This window comes from Cololabis saira, chromosome 2 (genome assembly GCF_033807715.1).
Source record: "Cololabis saira isolate AMF1-May2022 chromosome 2, fColSai1.1, whole genome shotgun sequence".
In the NCBI taxonomy this organism is placed as follows: Eukaryota; Metazoa; Chordata; class Actinopteri; order Beloniformes; family Belonidae; genus Cololabis; species Cololabis saira.
Genome location: NC_084588.1, coordinates 56,014,348 through 56,031,266, shown reverse-complemented (window position 1 = coordinate 56,031,266; position 16,919 = coordinate 56,014,348). Strand labels below are relative to the sequence as shown.

The 16,919-nt window shown below is 41.8% G+C and overlaps 1 protein-coding gene across 1 annotated transcript; it reads left to right on the top strand.

Moving 5' to 3' along the window:
- The first annotated feature begins 1,544 nt into the window (after positions 1 to 1,544).
- pole3 (polymerase (DNA directed), epsilon 3 (p17 subunit)) lies at positions 1,545 to 14,369 on the top strand. The gene is made up of 5 exons (XM_061707420.1): positions 1,545 to 1,792; positions 5,278 to 5,363; positions 9,027 to 9,145; positions 13,181 to 13,388; positions 13,435 to 14,369. Exons 1-4 carry the CDS (start codon positions 1,727 to 1,729, stop codon positions 13,372 to 13,374), a joined length of 465 nt encoding a protein of 154 aa, XP_061563404.1. The 5' UTR covers positions 1,545 to 1,726; the 3' UTR covers positions 13,375 to 13,388; positions 13,435 to 14,369.
- The last annotated feature ends 2,550 nt before the right edge of the window (positions 14,370 to 16,919 follow it).

The window sequence follows — 16,919 nt, the reverse complement described above, 5'->3', positions numbered from 1 at the left end:
AGACCTGAATCTGGGGGTCTAGGACCTGGGGGGTCTAGGTGACCCAGACCCGTCCTGGTTCTGGTCCGGACTCCAGCAGAACCGACTGTCATACGTTCACAATCACATCACTCTGAATAATTCTATTTTCATGGAGGAGAAACTGGACCAGACGTATGTTTAATTTCATCTAAACCTAGTTATATTTTTGTATTTATTTATTTTAATTGAAAGACAAAATGCAAACATACAATCCACCACCAGGGGGCGAAACTCACTCAGCGGAGGAAACTCAGGACAATGAACTACAGAAATACACGAAAAAGAGACACAAACTTACAGAAATACATGAAAAAGAGACACAAACTTACAGAAATACATGAAAAAGAGGCACAAACTTACAGAAATACATGAAAAAGAGACACAAACTTACAGAAATACATGAAAAAGAGACACAAACTTACAGAAATACATTAAAAAGAGACACAAACTTACAGAAATACATTAAAAAGAGACACAAACTTACAGAAATACATGAAAAAGAGACAAAAACTTACAGAAATACATGAAAAAGAGACACAAACTTACAGAAATAAAGTAAAAAGAGACACAAACTTACAGAAATACATGAAAAAGAGACACAAACTTACAGAAATACATGAAAAAGAGACACAAACTTACAGAAATACATGAAAAAGAAACACAAACTTACAGAAATACATGAAAAAGAGACACAAACTTACAGAAATAAAGTAAAAAGAGACACAAACTTACAGAAATACATGAAAAAGAGACACAAACTTACAGAAATACATGAAAAAGAGACACAAACTTACAGAAATACATGAAAAAGAGACACAAACTTATAGAAATACATGAAAAAGAGACACAAACTTACAGAAATACATGAAAAAGAAACACAAACTTACAGAAATACATGAAAAAGAAACACAAACTTACAGAAATACATGAAAAAGAGACACAAACTTACAGAAATAAAGTAAAAAGAGACACAAACTTACAGAAATAAAGTAAAAAGAGACACAAACTTTGGTTGGTGGAGAGTTTAATATAGTTAATATAGTATAATATAGTAATATGTAATATAGTTCTAATATATTGTTTCACCTCATTTTCAAAAATACAAAAACGAGGCTTTTGATTAATATAACGGGATTTGTGAATAAACCATTTTGCCAATAATATAATAAGATGAATGATAAACAATTGTTTTTATTAACAGAACAAACATGTTCTAAGCAAAGAGAGAATCTGGTTTAACATAAACACTAATCAATTACAGATATTGATCCATCATTTTGTAGTGAAATAACTAAATAAATGAGAAACATCTTCATTGATCCTTCACAGAAACAACAGAATCTGTGAATGATTTTAACAGATTCTTCCTTCATTTTATTAGTAATTCAGTATTTTGCAGGTTAAACCAAAGATCCTCTATACAGTGTTGTTTAACGTCTCAGGTTAAACTTTACATGTTTCTTTTATTGTGACAGGGCCGGAAATACGTCACCAGCGTCTGTGGTCGACTTCCTGTCTGACGTCAGAGGCTCGTGGTCGTTCGCGGGAAACGTCCGGGACCTGAACCGAGCCGACCCAGTCGAACCAGCAGAACCCGGACCCGGAACCGGTACCGGTACCAGTACCAGTACCAGAACCCGGACCAGAACCAGAACCCGGTACCGGACCTGTAACCAGAACCGGAACCAGAACCAGGACCAGGACCATGGCGGAGCGGCCGGAGGACCTGAACCTTCCGAACGCAGTGATTAGTAGAATCATCAAGGAGGCGGTGAGTGGAGGGAGCTAGGACCCGGGGGAGACCTGGGGGGGTTTAATAATAATAATAATAATACATTTTATTTGTACTGAACTTTTCATGAATAATCTCAAAGTGCTAAAATAAACAAAGGGGATAAAGTCAAGACACATAAAAGACTAGAAGTAAAAGCATAAAAACAATAAAAACATCTATAAAAGACCAGAAGTAAAAGCATAACAATTAGGGCTGAACGATTTTTGAAAATAATCTAATTGCGATTTTTTTCCTCAAGATTGCGATTTAATATGCGATTATTTTTTCAAGGTCCTGTAGTATTTTTCAACTACACAATAAATCAGTCTGTTTTATAATAAACAATGCCAGATGTATTTAAAGCACAGATTACAACAATAAAAAACACTTTTCTGAACTTATCAATATGACTCTGTCCTTCACAGGATAAGTAACATGATCACTGCAAAAACTCACAATCTTAAGAATATTAAGAATATTTGTCTTATTTCTAGTTAAAATGTCTCATTTCAGTAAAAAAAATCTCATTACACTTAAAACAAGACTCATCACTGGAAAAAACAACTATTTTCACCTGTTTCAAGTAGATTTTCACTTGAAATAAGATTTTTTTGCTTGTAATAAGAAGATAAATCTTTTCCCACTGGCAGATTTTTCTACTTATTTCAAGTGAAAATTCACTTGAAACAGGTGAAAATTGTCAAATAAGTTATTTTTCTGGTGTTATTTTTCTGGTGATGACTCTAAATGTTGAAATAGCAGTAAAACCACATTCATTGATGAAATGACATAAGGGATGGAAAGGAGGGATGGCAGTTTTACAGGGGGGATGATTTGGACCGTTTTTATTTCAGGGGGGGATGATTTGGACCGTTTTTATTTCAGGGGGGGATGATTTGGACCGTTTTTATTTCAGGGGGGATGATTTGGACCGTTTTTATTTCAGGGGGGGATGATTTGGACCGTTTTTATTTCAGGGGTTCATGATTTGGACCGTTTTTATTTCAGGGGGGATGATTTGGACCGTTTTTATTTCAGGGGGGATGATTTGGACCGTTTTTATTTCAGGGGGGATGATTTGGACCGTTTTTATTTCAGGGGGGATGATTTGGACCGTTTTTATTTCAGGGGGGATGATTTGGACCGTTTTTATTTCAGGGGGGATGATTTGGACCGTTTTTATTTCAGGGGGGGATGATTTGGACTGTTTTTATTTCAGGGGGGATGATTTGGACTGTTTTTATTTCAGGGGGGATGATTTGGACCGTTTTTATTTCAGGGGGGGTGATTTGGACCGTTTTTATTTCAGGGGGGGATGATTTGGACCGTTTTTATTTCAGGGGGGGATGATTTGGACTGTTTTTATTTCAGGGGGGATGATTTGGACCGTTTTTATTTCAGGGGGGTGATTTGGACCATTTTTATTTCAGGGGGGATGATTTGGACCGTTTTTATTTCAGGGGGGATGATTTGGACCGTTTTTATTTCATGGCATCCCCCTCATCCCTCATAACTAGCGGTTAACTAACGGTTACTAGAGATTAACTAACACTAACTAGTGGTTAACTAGAGGTTAACTAACACTAACTAGTGGTCAACTGACACTAACTAGTGGTAAACTAACACTAACTAGTGGTTAACTAGTGGTCAACTAACACTAACTAGTGGTCAACTAACACTAACTAGTGGTTAACTAACACTAACTAGTGGTCAACTAACACTAACTAGTGGTTAACTAACACTAACTAGTGGTTAACTAGAGGTTAACTAACACTAACTAGTGGTCAACTAACACTAACTAGAGGTTAACTAACGGTTACTAGAGATTAACTAACACTAACTAGTGGTTAACTAACACTAACTAGAGGTTAACTAACACTAACTAGAGGTTAACTAACACTAACTAGAGATTAACTAACACTAACTAGTGGTTAACTAACACTAACTAGTGGTTAACTAGAGGTTAACTAACACTAGTCTCTCTCCAGCTGCCAGACGGGGTGAATGTCTCTAAGGAAGCCTGCAGAGCTCTCACTAACTAGTGGTTAACTAGTGGTTAACTAGAGGTTAACTAACAGTAACTAGAGGTTAACTAACACTAACTAGTGGTTAACTAACACTAACTAGTGGTTAACTAACACTAACTAGTGGTTAACTAGAGGTTAACTAACACTAACTAGTGGTCAACTAACACTAACTAGAGGTTAACTAACGGTTACTAGAGATTAACTAACACTAACTAGTGGTTAACTAACACTAACTAGAGGTTAACTAACGGTTACTAGAGATTAACTAACACTAACTAGTGGTCAACTAACACTAACTAGTGGTTAACTAACACTAACTAGTGGTTAACTAGAGGTTAACTAACACTAACTAGTGGTCAACTAACACTAACTAGAGGTTAACTAACGGTTACTAGAGGTTAACTAACACTAACTAGTGGTTAACTAACACTAACTAGTGGTTAACTAGAGGTTAACTAACACTAACTAGTGGTTAACTAGAGGTTAACTAACACTAGTCTCTCTCCAGCTGCCAGACGGGGTGAATGTCTCTAAGGAAGCCTGCAGAGCTCTCACTAACTAGTGGTTAACTAGTGGTTAACTAGTGGTTAACTAGAGGTTAACTAACAGTAACTAGAGGTTAACTAACACTAACTAGAGGTTAACTAACACTAACTAGTGGTCAACTAACACTAACTAGTGGTTACTACAGGTTTACCAGCACTAACTAGAGGTTAACTAACAGTAACTAGGTTAACTAACACTAACTAGTGGTTAACTAACACTAACTAGTGGTTAACTAACACTAACTAGAGGTTAACTAACACTAACTAGGTTAACTAACACTAACTAGAGGTTAACTAACACTAACTAGAGGTTAACTAACACTAACTAGTGGTTAACTAACACTAACTAGAGGTTAACTAACAGTAACTAGTGGTTAACTAACACTAACTAGTGGTTAACTAACAGTAACTAGTCTCTCCTCAGCTGCCAGACGGGGTGAACGTTTCTAAGGAAGCCCGCAGAGCCATCTCTCACTAACTAGAGGTTAACTAACAGTAACTAGTGGTTAACTAACACTAACTAGAGGTTAACTAACAGTAACTAGAGGTTAACTAACACTAACTAGAGGTTAACTAGAGGTTAACTAACACTAACTAGTGGTTAACTAACACTAACTAGGTTAACTAACACTAACTAGTGGTTAACTAACAGTAACTAGTGGTTAACTAACACTAACTAGGTTAACTAACACTAACTAGGTTAACTAACACTAACTAGGTTAACTAACACTAACTAGGTTAACTAACACTAACTAGAGGTTAACTAACACTAACTAGTGGTTAACTAACACTAACTAGGTTAACTAACACTAACTAGTGGTTAACTAACAGTAACTAGTGGTTAACTAACACTAACTAGGTTAACTAACAGTAACTAGTGGTTAACTAACACTAACTAGTCTCTCCTCAGCTGCCAGACGGGGTGAATGTTTCTAAGGAAGCCCGCAGAGCCATCTCTCAGGCCGCCAGCGTGTTCGTGCTGTACGCTACTTCCTGGTGAGAACCGGAACGTCCCGCGCTCCCTGAACACACCACTCTCTTCTTCTTCTACTGTTCCCTGAACACACCACTCTCTTCTACTGTTCCCTGAACACACCACTCTCTTCTTCTTCTGTTCCCTGAACACACCACTCTCTACTACTGTTCCCTGAACACACCACTCTCTTCTTCTGTTCCCTGAACACACCACTCTCTTCTACTGTTCCCTGAACACACCACTCTCTTCTTCTTCTGTTCCCTGAACACACCACTCTCTACTACTGTTCCCTGAACACACCACTCTCTTCTACTGTTCCCTGAACACACCACTCTCTTCTACTGTTCCCTGAACACACCACTCTCTTCTTCTGTTCCCTGAACACACCACTCTCTTCTTCTACTGTTCCCTGAACACACCACTCTCTTCTACTGTTCCCTGAACACACCACTCTTCTTCTACTGTTCCCTGAACACACCACTCTCTTCTACTGTTCCCTGAACACACCACTCTCTTCTTCTGTTCCCTGAACACACCACTCTCTTCTACTGTTCCCTGAACACACCACTCTCTTCTTCTACTGTTCCCTGAACACACCACTCTCTTCTACTGTTCCCTGAACACACCACTCTCTTCTACTGTTCCCTGAACACACCACTCTCTTCTTCTGTTCCCTGAACACACCACTCTCTTCTACTGTTCCCTGAACACACCACTCTCTTCTTCTACTGTTCCCTGAACACACCACTCTCTTCTACTGTTCCCTGAACACACCACTCTCTTCTTCTACTGTTCCCTGAACACACCACTCTCTTCTTCTTCTGTTCCCTGAACACACCACTCTCTTCTACTGTTCCCTGAACACACCACTCTCTTCTTCTACTGTTCCCTGAACACACCACGCTCTTCTACTGTTCCCTGAACACACCACTCTCTTCTACTGTTCCCTGAACACACCACTCTCTTCTACTGTTCCCTGAACACACCACTCTCTTCTTCTACTGTTCCCTGAACACACCACTCTCTTCTTCTGTTCCCTGAACACACCACTCTCTTCTTCTGTTCCCTGAACACACCACTCTCTTCTTCTTCTACTGTTCCCTGAACACACCACTCTCTTCTTCTGTTCCCTGAACACACCACTCTCTTCTTCTGCTGTTCCCTGAACACACCACTCTCTTCTACTGTTCCCTGAACACACCACTCTCTTCTACTGTTCCCTGAACACACCACTCTCTTCTTCTTCTACTGTTCCCTGAACACACCACTCTCTTCTACTGTTCCCTGAACACACCACTCTCTTCTTCTACTGTTCCCTGAACACACCACTCTCTTCTTCTACTGTTCCCTGAACACACCACTCTCTTCTTCTGTTCCCTGAACACACCACTCTCTTCTACTGTTCCCTGAACACACCACTCTCTTCTTCTGTTCCCTGAACACACCACTCTCTTCTTCTGTTCCCTGAACACACCACTCTCTTCTACTGTTCCCTGAACACACCACTCTCTTCTTCTGTTCCCTGAACACACCACTCTCTTCTTCTACTGTTCCCTGAACACACCACTCTCTTCTTCTGTTCCCTGAACACACCACTCTCTTCTACTGTTCCCTGAACACACCACTCTCTTCTTCTACTGTTCCCTGAACACACCACTCTCTTCTACTGTTCCCTGAACACACCACTCTCTTCTTCTTCTGTTCCCTGAACACACCACTCTCTTCTTCTACTGTTCCCTGAACACACCACTCTCTTCTTCTTCTGTTCCCTGAACACACCACTCTCTTCTACTGTTCCCTGAACACACCACTCTCTTCTTCTACTGTTCCCTGAACACACCACTCTCTTCTACTGTTCCCTGAACACACCACTCTCTTCTACTGTTCCCTGAACACACCACTCTCTTCTTCTTCTGTTCCCTGAACACACCACTCTCTTCTTTCCTGTCTAATGAAGCGTGTCACTACCTGATTTATTTTATTTATTTGAGTCACTACCTGATTTGAGTCACACATGTGCAGCCGCGTCCAACATCGTCGGCCATCTTGGAAAGCAAAATACGGCAACACCACTTGGACAAACTATATACATAAAAATAAATGGAAAAACAGCAAACCCGTTTTAAAAACGAAATAAAAAATTATATAACATCTATAAAGGTACTATCAAAAGAAAATCAGTCTAAGTTACAATCTTGCTACGCTTAAACACTTTTGTTGAAATGTAAACCCCTGTGATTATTTTATTTTGTGATTATTTTATTTTGTGATTATTTTATTTTATTTTTTATTTTTTTATTTAATCTTAGAAGATTATCTTGGAGAAAATGTATAGGTAAACGTATTTGCTTGTGTGTTGTGAACTTGTTATGTTTCAGTTGCAAACAAATGTTTCCTCAAAGGAATTCTGTACTTTTGATATGTTAAATAAAGTTTATTATAAAAAAAACTACTCACAATAAGTTAGGGATATTATTATTTACAGTACATGCTTGCTTTTCCTATTTGGTCTGAATTTTTATGAAATAAGTAAAAGTTGCCTTTGATATTACTAATGATGAATGAGAAGAAACACCATTTTCATTAGTTTAATATTACCCCAAAACTTTAGACAATAAAAATAGTCTCTCACAATATCCCTAACTTATTGTGAGTAGTATATATATATATATATATATATATATATATATATATATATATATACATATATATATATATATATGTATATATATATAGTGTGTGTGTTTAGATATGGTCATATATAGAGAGAGATGCATAGATATGTTCATATTTTTTCAGTTGGGAATGGTATAAACTAGCACATTTTTAACATTGCATATGTTAAAAATTATATATATATATATATATGTATATATATATATATAAAATATAAGAGTGCACATCGAACATCAGATAAATCCTGGCCTTTTTTCAATCCAAATCCAGCTGTGAATGAATGAATGTATGAATGTAAAATGATTGTAATGTAATGTTAAAAATGTGCTAGTTTATACCATTCCCAACTGAAAAAATATGAACATATCTATGCATCTCTCTCTATATATGATCATATCTAAACACACACACTATATATATATATATATATATATATATATATATATATATATATATATACTACTCACAATGAGTTAGGGATATACCTATACATTTTTTCCAAGACCATCTTCTAAGATTAAATAAAAAAAAAAAAAAATGAATAAAATAGTCACACAAAATAAAATAATCACAGGCATTGACATTTTAAAACATAAATAGTTTCACATAAATCATTTATAGACTGATTTTCTTTTGATAGTACCTTTATAGATGTTATATCATTTTTTATTTCGTTTTTAAAACGGGTTTGCTGTTTTTCCATTTATTTTTATGTATATAGTTTGTCCAAGTTGTGTTGCCGTATTTTGCTTTCCAAGATGGCCGCCGATGTTGGACGCGACTGCGCATGTGTGACTCAAATAGGGTAGGGACTCAAATAAGGTAGCGACAAAGCTCCTACAGACTTCTTCTTCTTCTTCTACTGTTTCCTGTCTAACGGATCACTCTCTTCTTCTTCTTCTTCTTCTTCTTCTTCTTCTTCTTCTACTGTTTCCTGTCTAACGGATCACTCTCTTCTTCTTCTTCTTCTTCTTCTTCTTCTTCTTCTTCTTCTTCTTCTGTTCCAGCGCCAACAACTTTGCCATGAAGGCCAAGAGGAAGACGCTGAACGCGGGAGACGTGTTGGCGGCCATGGAGGAGATGGAGTTTGAGAGGTTCCTGCAGCCGCTGAGGGACGCCCTGGAAGGTGAGGAGGAACCGGTACAGGACCAGGACCAGGTCCTGGTCCTGGTCCTGGTCCAGAACAGGGTCCAGGGGCCTCATTTAAAATGGACTGCGTAGGATTCATACTAAAAGTGCACGTACACCCAAAAGCCGAAAATGGCGGGCGCAAAAACAAAAATCCGGATCAATAAAACCATGTGCACGCACACTTGCACGCAATGTTTGCTTTATGAATCACAGTCCAGCTGGAAGGTTGAAGGTGAATCCGCCTCATATCCCGCCCTCTACACGCCCACTTCATACCATAAATGGTATGTTTTTGCAGATGAATGAGCTGCTGAGCATGTGCAGCGCCACCTGCAGCCTGTTTGGCGTCAGGATGAATGAGAAGTATCGAGCCACCGGGACACTGACTTTCACGGAGACTGAGATGGAGATGTTGAGGATGAGGTGGAGGACAGGAAAACCACATTATTTTGTGGCGACAGTAAAAGTAGTAAGAGTATATAAATAGTATACAATAAAATAAAGCGAGTGAGTGGCAGCACGCCGTTGCTGCGCTAAACGCCGTGAGTTCCCCGGCGCAACAGGGGGACACACGTCCCCCCGTCTTTTCAAAATCATGTTTTTTTCCCCCCCACTTTTTATAGTTTAAAAACTAACGGTAGGCTCAGCCTGTGATTGCAAATCACCCAGACACCCTGTGCGAAGACGATGCGAGAACAGCCCTGCCCCCCCCGCTCCCTCCTCCCCCCCGTCTCCCCTCAGAGCTGCTCAGGGCGGGTTTATGGTTCCGCGTCACCAACGCAGAGCCTACGGCGTAGGTGCACGTCGTTTTAACGCAGGACCCTAATTTAGGCACCATACACCTGCACGTAAAGGTTTCACGCGCGTAAAACTCATTATATATATGAAAAAATCTGTGGCCCTTTAGGGAAGAAATGAGGGGCTCCGTGGAGCCCCTCATTTCTGAAACGGGCTGAAACGATTCCTCGAATAATTCGATTACAAAAAATGATCGAGGAATTTTCTCTGCCTCCAGGAATCGTTTCATTTATTTATTATTTTTTTTCGTTTAATTTCACCTGCTCAAATCCTCGTATTACGCCCGGACCACATTTAATGCGACACAACGCGCTGACGCTGCGCCGTACGTCCATGCGCTGCACGTTAAAGGGGGAAGAAAGAGGTTTGGTTTTAGTAACATCATGCTCAGGCCATATATATATATATACATGTGTATATGTGTATATATATATATATATATATATATATATATATATATATATATGTGTATATATCTATGTGCTCAGGCAGTCTGCAACGGCCCAGACGGGAGACACATGTAGCTCAGTGCTTAACTTTTATTTTTAATCCACGCTATATTCTTCTGGTCCGTTCTCCTATGTTCCCCCTCTAAAGCCAAAATTATTGTTCCGCGTTAAATCGACGCAGAGTTTACGCCGCTCTCTGTCGAGGGCAGAGAGCGCCGGTCCGGCTGGCGGTGCTGCGCTAACGTGCAGGCTCTGTTGCCACGGCTACGCCGTAGCCTACGCCGTACCCTACGCCGTAGGCTACGGCGTAGGGTACGGCGTAGCCTACGGCGTAGGCTACGCAGCGACGTGCACCATTCTGCGTTGTTGTAACGCGGAACCATAAATCAGCCTTTACCCGGTATATAAACCTCTGTTCCCACTACAGTTTTAACTAAAAGAAAAGGCAGAAAATGTCAGAAAAATAAAAACGTAATAAAGCTAACTGTAGTCATTCATGGATAAAACAAGCAGCGCTGGTGTCTAATGCGTTCCAATACAGCAGGGCTCATCATTTTATTTTGAACACTGCCCAAACTAACTTAAAACTTAACTAGAACTTAAAATGTGCTTGACACAAATGAAAGTTCAATTGAAACACGTGGGAAAAACACCTAACATTTTAAGTTATGTCTGTTATCAGGTGTAATGGCATTTTTAGGTTAGAAATAAGAACATTTCTTGGTAAGATCCTTAGTTTTTTGAGTGAACATAGTTAATTGTGTTGTGTTGTGCAATATTGGCTCATGCGATATAAAGAATCCTCAATATATTTATAAATAAATATATGTTTTGCATTTTTTGTAGTAGGTGGTAGATCATTTTGACTTGATCATTTTATAAGTAGCTCTCATGCTGAAAAAGTGTGAGCACCCCTGCCCTAAACGCTCTACAGAGCCCCTCATTTGTTCTGTCCTAAAGCGGTGGAGGAGGTTCCCGGTGTGTCACCGCGGCTGCAGCTCCACCAGAGTCCTGACTGGCTGAGCTTCACACACGATCAGCGCTATTATATTATAAATCTGACATATGTGATATGTGATGACATTATTAAGAGTATGACATGAATCTGACTTCATTTCACCACCTCACAGCCTGCGTCTCCAGTTCCCCGTGTCTTAAGTAAATTCTTACGGGAGGGTCCTGGTTGCCGTAAAGATAAGCAGATTTTTCGGTTAGTTTTTTCTTTTTAGATCCGAGGCTTTGCGTAGAAGGTGGCTTCCGCAACTTTCAGGCGCTTTTTCTGCGCAAGCAAGCTTTATAGATGAGGCCCCAGGTCCGTCTAAAACCTTAAAGGTACAGAGAGGTTCCTGCAGCCGCTGAGGGACGCCCTGGATGGTGAGGAGGAACCGGTCCTGGGCCTCATCTATAAAGCTTGCTTGCGCACAAAAATGGCTTGAAAGATGCGGAAGCCGCCTTCTACACAAAGCCTCGGATCTAAAAAGAAAAAAAAAAAGAAATCTGCTTATCCCTACGGCAACCAGGACCTCCCGTAAGAATTTACTTAAGACACGGGGAACTGGCGACGCAGGGATTGAGGTGGTGGAATGAAGCCAGATTCATGTCATACTCTTAATAATGTCATCACATATCACAAATATCAGACTTAAAATAATAAAATAAAATAAAACAGCGCTGATCGTGTCCCTCTGTGTGTGAAGCTGTCAGTCAGGACTCGGTGACACGCCGGAAACCTCCTCTTCACCCACCGCTTTAGGACAGAACAAATGAGGGGCTTCGTAGAGCGTTTAGGGGCTCCACGGAGCCCCTCATTTCTTCCCTAAAGGGACACAGATTTTTGTTTCATATATATGAGTTTTACGCGTGCGTGAAACCTTTAGGTGCTGCTTGTATATGGTGCCTAAATTCCCTAATTTAGGCATTAAATCCCGCGTTAAAACGATGCAGAGCCTACGGCGTAGGGTACACGGTGACGCGGAACCATAAACCCGCCCTGGCAGCTCTGAGGGGAGAGGGGGGGGTGAAGCGGGGCTGCCGGGCCGTTCTCGCCATAGACATTTGGTTCTCGCATCGTCTTCGCACAGACGTTTATTAATGGCTGATCCTACTGTTAGTTTTTAAACTATAAAAAGTGGGGGGACAAAAACATGATTTTGAAAAGACGAGGGCTATGTCCCTACTGTTGTGGCCGGGGAACTCACAGCGTTCCGCGCAGCAACGGCGTGCTGCCACTCACTCGCTGTATTTTATACTATTTATTTTTCTACTTTTACTGTGACCACAAAATAATGTGGTTTTCCTGTCCTCCACCTCATCCTCAACATCTCCATCTCAGATCTCAGTGAAATTCAGTACGGTGGCTGGACACTTCTCATTCATTCTGACGCCAAACAGGCTGCAGGTGGCGCTGCACATGCTCAGCAGCTCATTCATCTGCAAAAACATACCATTTATGGTAAAAAGTGGGCGTGTAGAGGGCGGGATATGAGGCGGATTCAGCTGCGCAGCCTTCCAGCTGGACTGGGATTTATAAAGAGAACCTTACGTGGAAGTCTGCGTGGAAGCGGTTTTATTGATCCAGATTTTTTTTTTGCGCCCGCCATTTTCGGCTTTTGGGTTTACGTGCACTTTTAGTATGACTCCTACACACTCTTTTATAAATGAGGCCCCTGGTCCTGGACCTGGACCAGGTTCCACCAGGGGGCTTTAACCCCTAAGAGTCTGACTAATACCTGGAACAATCACAGTGATGATGTCACTAAGTTGTTTCCTGTTTCCTGTTTCAGTTTACAAGAAGGGCCAGAAGGGGAAGAAGGAAGTGTCGGAGCAGAAACGGAGAGACAGAGAGAAGAAGAGCGACGCTGACGACAACAAGAGCCGGGAGGAAGAGGAGGAGGAGGAGGAAGAGGAGGAAGAGGAGGAGCAACGTATGGAGGAGGAGCCTGAGGCGGTGGCGGAGGAAGAGGAGGTGGAGAACTGAGGGAGGAAGAGGAGGTGGAGAACTGAGGGAGGAAGAGGAGGAGGAGGAGAACTGAGGGAGGAAGAGGAGGAGGAGAACTGAGGGAGGAAGAGGGGGAAGACCTGTGACTGACCTCCGCCAGGTCCTGGACCCCCCGGTCTCTCCTGGTCGTCCGTCCTCAACCGTCTCCATGAAGCTCTGCGTTTGTTTCTGCGTTTGTTTCTGCGTTTGTTTCTGCGTTTGTTTCTACGTTTGTTTCTGCGTTTGTTTCTGCGTTTGTTTCTACGTTTGTTTCTGCGTTTGTTTCTACGATTGTTTCTGCGTTTGTTTCTGCGTTTGTTTCTACGTTTGTTTCTGCGTTTGTTTCTGCGTTTGTTTCTGCGTTTGTTTCTGCGTTTGTTTCTGCGTTTGTTTCTGCGTTTGTTTCTGCGTTTGTTTCTGCGTTTGTTTCTACGTTTGTTTCTACGTTTGTTTGTGCGTTTGTTTGTGCGTTTGTTTCTGCGTTTGTTTCTACGTTTGTTTCTGCGTTTGTTTCTACGTTTGTTTCTACGTTTGTTTCTACGTTTGTTTCTGCGTTTGTTTCTGCGTTTGTTTCTGCGTTTGTTTCTGCGTTTGTTTCTACGTTTGTTTCTGCGTTTGTTTCTGCGTTTGTTTCTGCGTTTGTTTCTGCGTTTGTTTCTGCGTTTGTTTCTGCGTTTGTTTCTGCGTTTGTTTCTGCGTTTGTTTCTGCGTTTGTTTCTGCGTTTGTTTCTGCGTTTGTTTCTGCGTTTGTTTCTGCGTTTGTTTCTGCGTTTGTTTCTGCGTTTGTTTCTGCGTTTGTTTCTACGTTTGTTTCTGCGTTTGTTTCTACGTTTGTTTCTGCGTTTGTTTCTGCGTTTGTTTCTGCGTTTGTTTCTGCGTTTGTTTCTCAGTCAAAGAAGCTTCAGGAAACGTCAGAAAGCGTTTGTTCTTCATCTGCCGCCTCGTTTGTACTTTTGTAACTTGTTTATGAAACTTTAATAAATGTTTTGCAGAAAGCCAGACCTGAATGTTTCCTGGGGCCTCATTTAAAATGGACTGCGTAGGATTCAAACTAAAAGTGCACGTAAACTCAAAAGCCGAAAATGTTGGGCGCAAAAAAAAATCCGGATCAATAAAACCGTGTGCATGCAGATTTGCACGCAACGTTCCTTTATGAATCAGTCCAGCTGGAAGGCTGCGCAGCTGAATCCGCCTCATATCCCGCCCTCTACCCGCCCATAAATGCATATGGATGAGCCTACTGAGCAGGTGCAGCGCCACCTGCAGCCTGTTTAGCGTCAGGATGAATGAGAGGGTGTCAGCCACCTTGACACTGACTTTCACGGAGACCTAGATGATGATTTTTTTTTTTTTTTTTTTCCTTGTAAGCACTTTGAGATTTCCGAATGGAAAGTGCATTATAAATTAAATTCATTATTATTATTATTATTATTATTATGTGGAGGACAGGAAAACCACATTATTTGGTGGTCACAGTAAAAGTTAGAATAACTATATAAATAGTATACAATAAAATAAAGCGAGTGAGTGGCAGCACGCCGTTGCTGCGCTAAACGCCGTGAGTTCCCCGGCGCAACAGGGGGGACACGTCCCCCCGTCTTTTCAAAATCATGTTTTTGTCCCCCTTACTTTTTACGGTTTAAAAACTAACGGTAGGCTCAGCCTTAAATTGCAAATTATCAAGACACTATGAAAGCGATACGAGAACGGCCCCGCAGCCCCAATTCACCCCCCGCTCCCCCTCCTCCTCTCCCGTCTCCCCTCAGAGCTGCTCAGGGCGGGTTTATGGTTCCGCGTCACCAACGCAGAGCCTACGCAATAGTATACGGCTGCAGACCCGGAGGCAGCAGACCAGGGGCCTCATGTACTAAGAGTGCGGCGCACAAAAAACGTGCGTACGCCACTGGTCGGATGTACAAAGAACGACGTGAACGTAGAAAGCTGCGGTCCTTCACTCACACACATTAAGGCTGTTGTACGCACTTTTCTGAGGTTTTGTCCGTTGGCGACACTCACTGGTGATGCAGTGAAGTGCAGAATATGAGGAAACATGACGTCAACAATAAGTTCACGACCACGTGAAGGACACGACAGTCCCCAATCACCAAATAAGTGACACACGGGTGGAACTGCACCAATTACACAATTAACCACATGGTCTGAACATATAAAGGTCGGCGCAGGACAACGTTACCTGTGCAAATCACAATGGCAGTACTGCTCGTGGTAGACGACTGCAATAATGGCAGAATCAGGAGGGAGCGCATCTTCAGGGACCACACTGATTTACTGGCCCACGATGATGACTGGCTGGTCAGCCGTTTCAGATTTCCAAGAGCAATCCTCTTGGAACTCTGTGCTGAGTTGGGTCCCAGTTTGGAGAGGAGCACAAGGAGGAGCCACGCACTACCCTGCAAGTGCTGACCTTTCTTTTTTTTTCTTAATTTATTAATTTAAATTTTTTTTTTATGGATTGGGGCAGCTAGAATTGGAGAAACCCGTAGACTGTATATAACCAATAAAATCACGTAGATTTTTTTTTTTTTACTAAAATGGAATGTTTTGATTGGTCAAACAGCTAGCAGTCGGACGTCACTGTCCTTATAAACGCCGCACTGACAGCTCCGAGTTGTGGGAGTAGGAGTTTGATTGGAGAAAGATGAGTGAGAGAAGCGGTTGTAGTAAAAGAAAGCGGAAAAGAGAAAAGGAGGAGAGGGAGGAAACTTTTTTTAAAATTGTGCCTTCCATCCAACTTTTTTTCAAACAGAAGCAGGGATGAGGAGGAAGAGCCGTCGTCGGCTCCGCCGGTACAGCCACCCCCGCGCCAGCTCCGCCGGAGCCGGTCCTGCCGGAGCCGGTCCTGCCGGAGCCGGTCCTGCCGGAGCCGGTCCCGCCGGAGCCGGTCCCGCCGGAGCCGGTCCCGCCGGAGCCGGTCCTGCCGCCGGATCCTCCGGAGGAGGATGCCGGACAAAGCGCGACGCAGCCGGTTGCTAGTTGTAGCCACAGCGCGCCGGGGGATGCTGCTTGTTGGATGTACACGCCTTGTACATCCAACAAGCAGCATCCCCCGGCGCGCTGATGGCCATTGAGTCTCAGCTCGTCAAGAAGTTGGACTTTGATGAGATTGTGACTGAGTTATAGTAAGAAAGCAAGAAACAAGTCTTTCTGAGAGAGTGATCATGAGAAAAGAAGATGGGAGTAAAATGGAGAAAGAGCTGAGAAGGAGAAAGAGAGAGATGAATGTGGGAAAAAACATTTAGAAAAAAAGAAGAAAAAAAGAGAGATGAACCAGAAATGAGAGCCACATTGAAACACAGAGGAGGAGAGAGAGAGAGAGAGAGAGAGAGACATTGAAACACAGAGGAGAAGAGAGAGAGAGAGAGAGACATTGAAACACAGAGGAGGAGGAGAAGAGAGAGAGAGAGAGAGAGATGAATGTGGGAAAAAACATTTAGAAAAAAAGAAGAAAAAAAGAGATGAACCAGAAATGAGAGCCACATTGAAACACAGAGGAGGAGGAGAGAGAGAGAGAGAGAGAGAGAGAG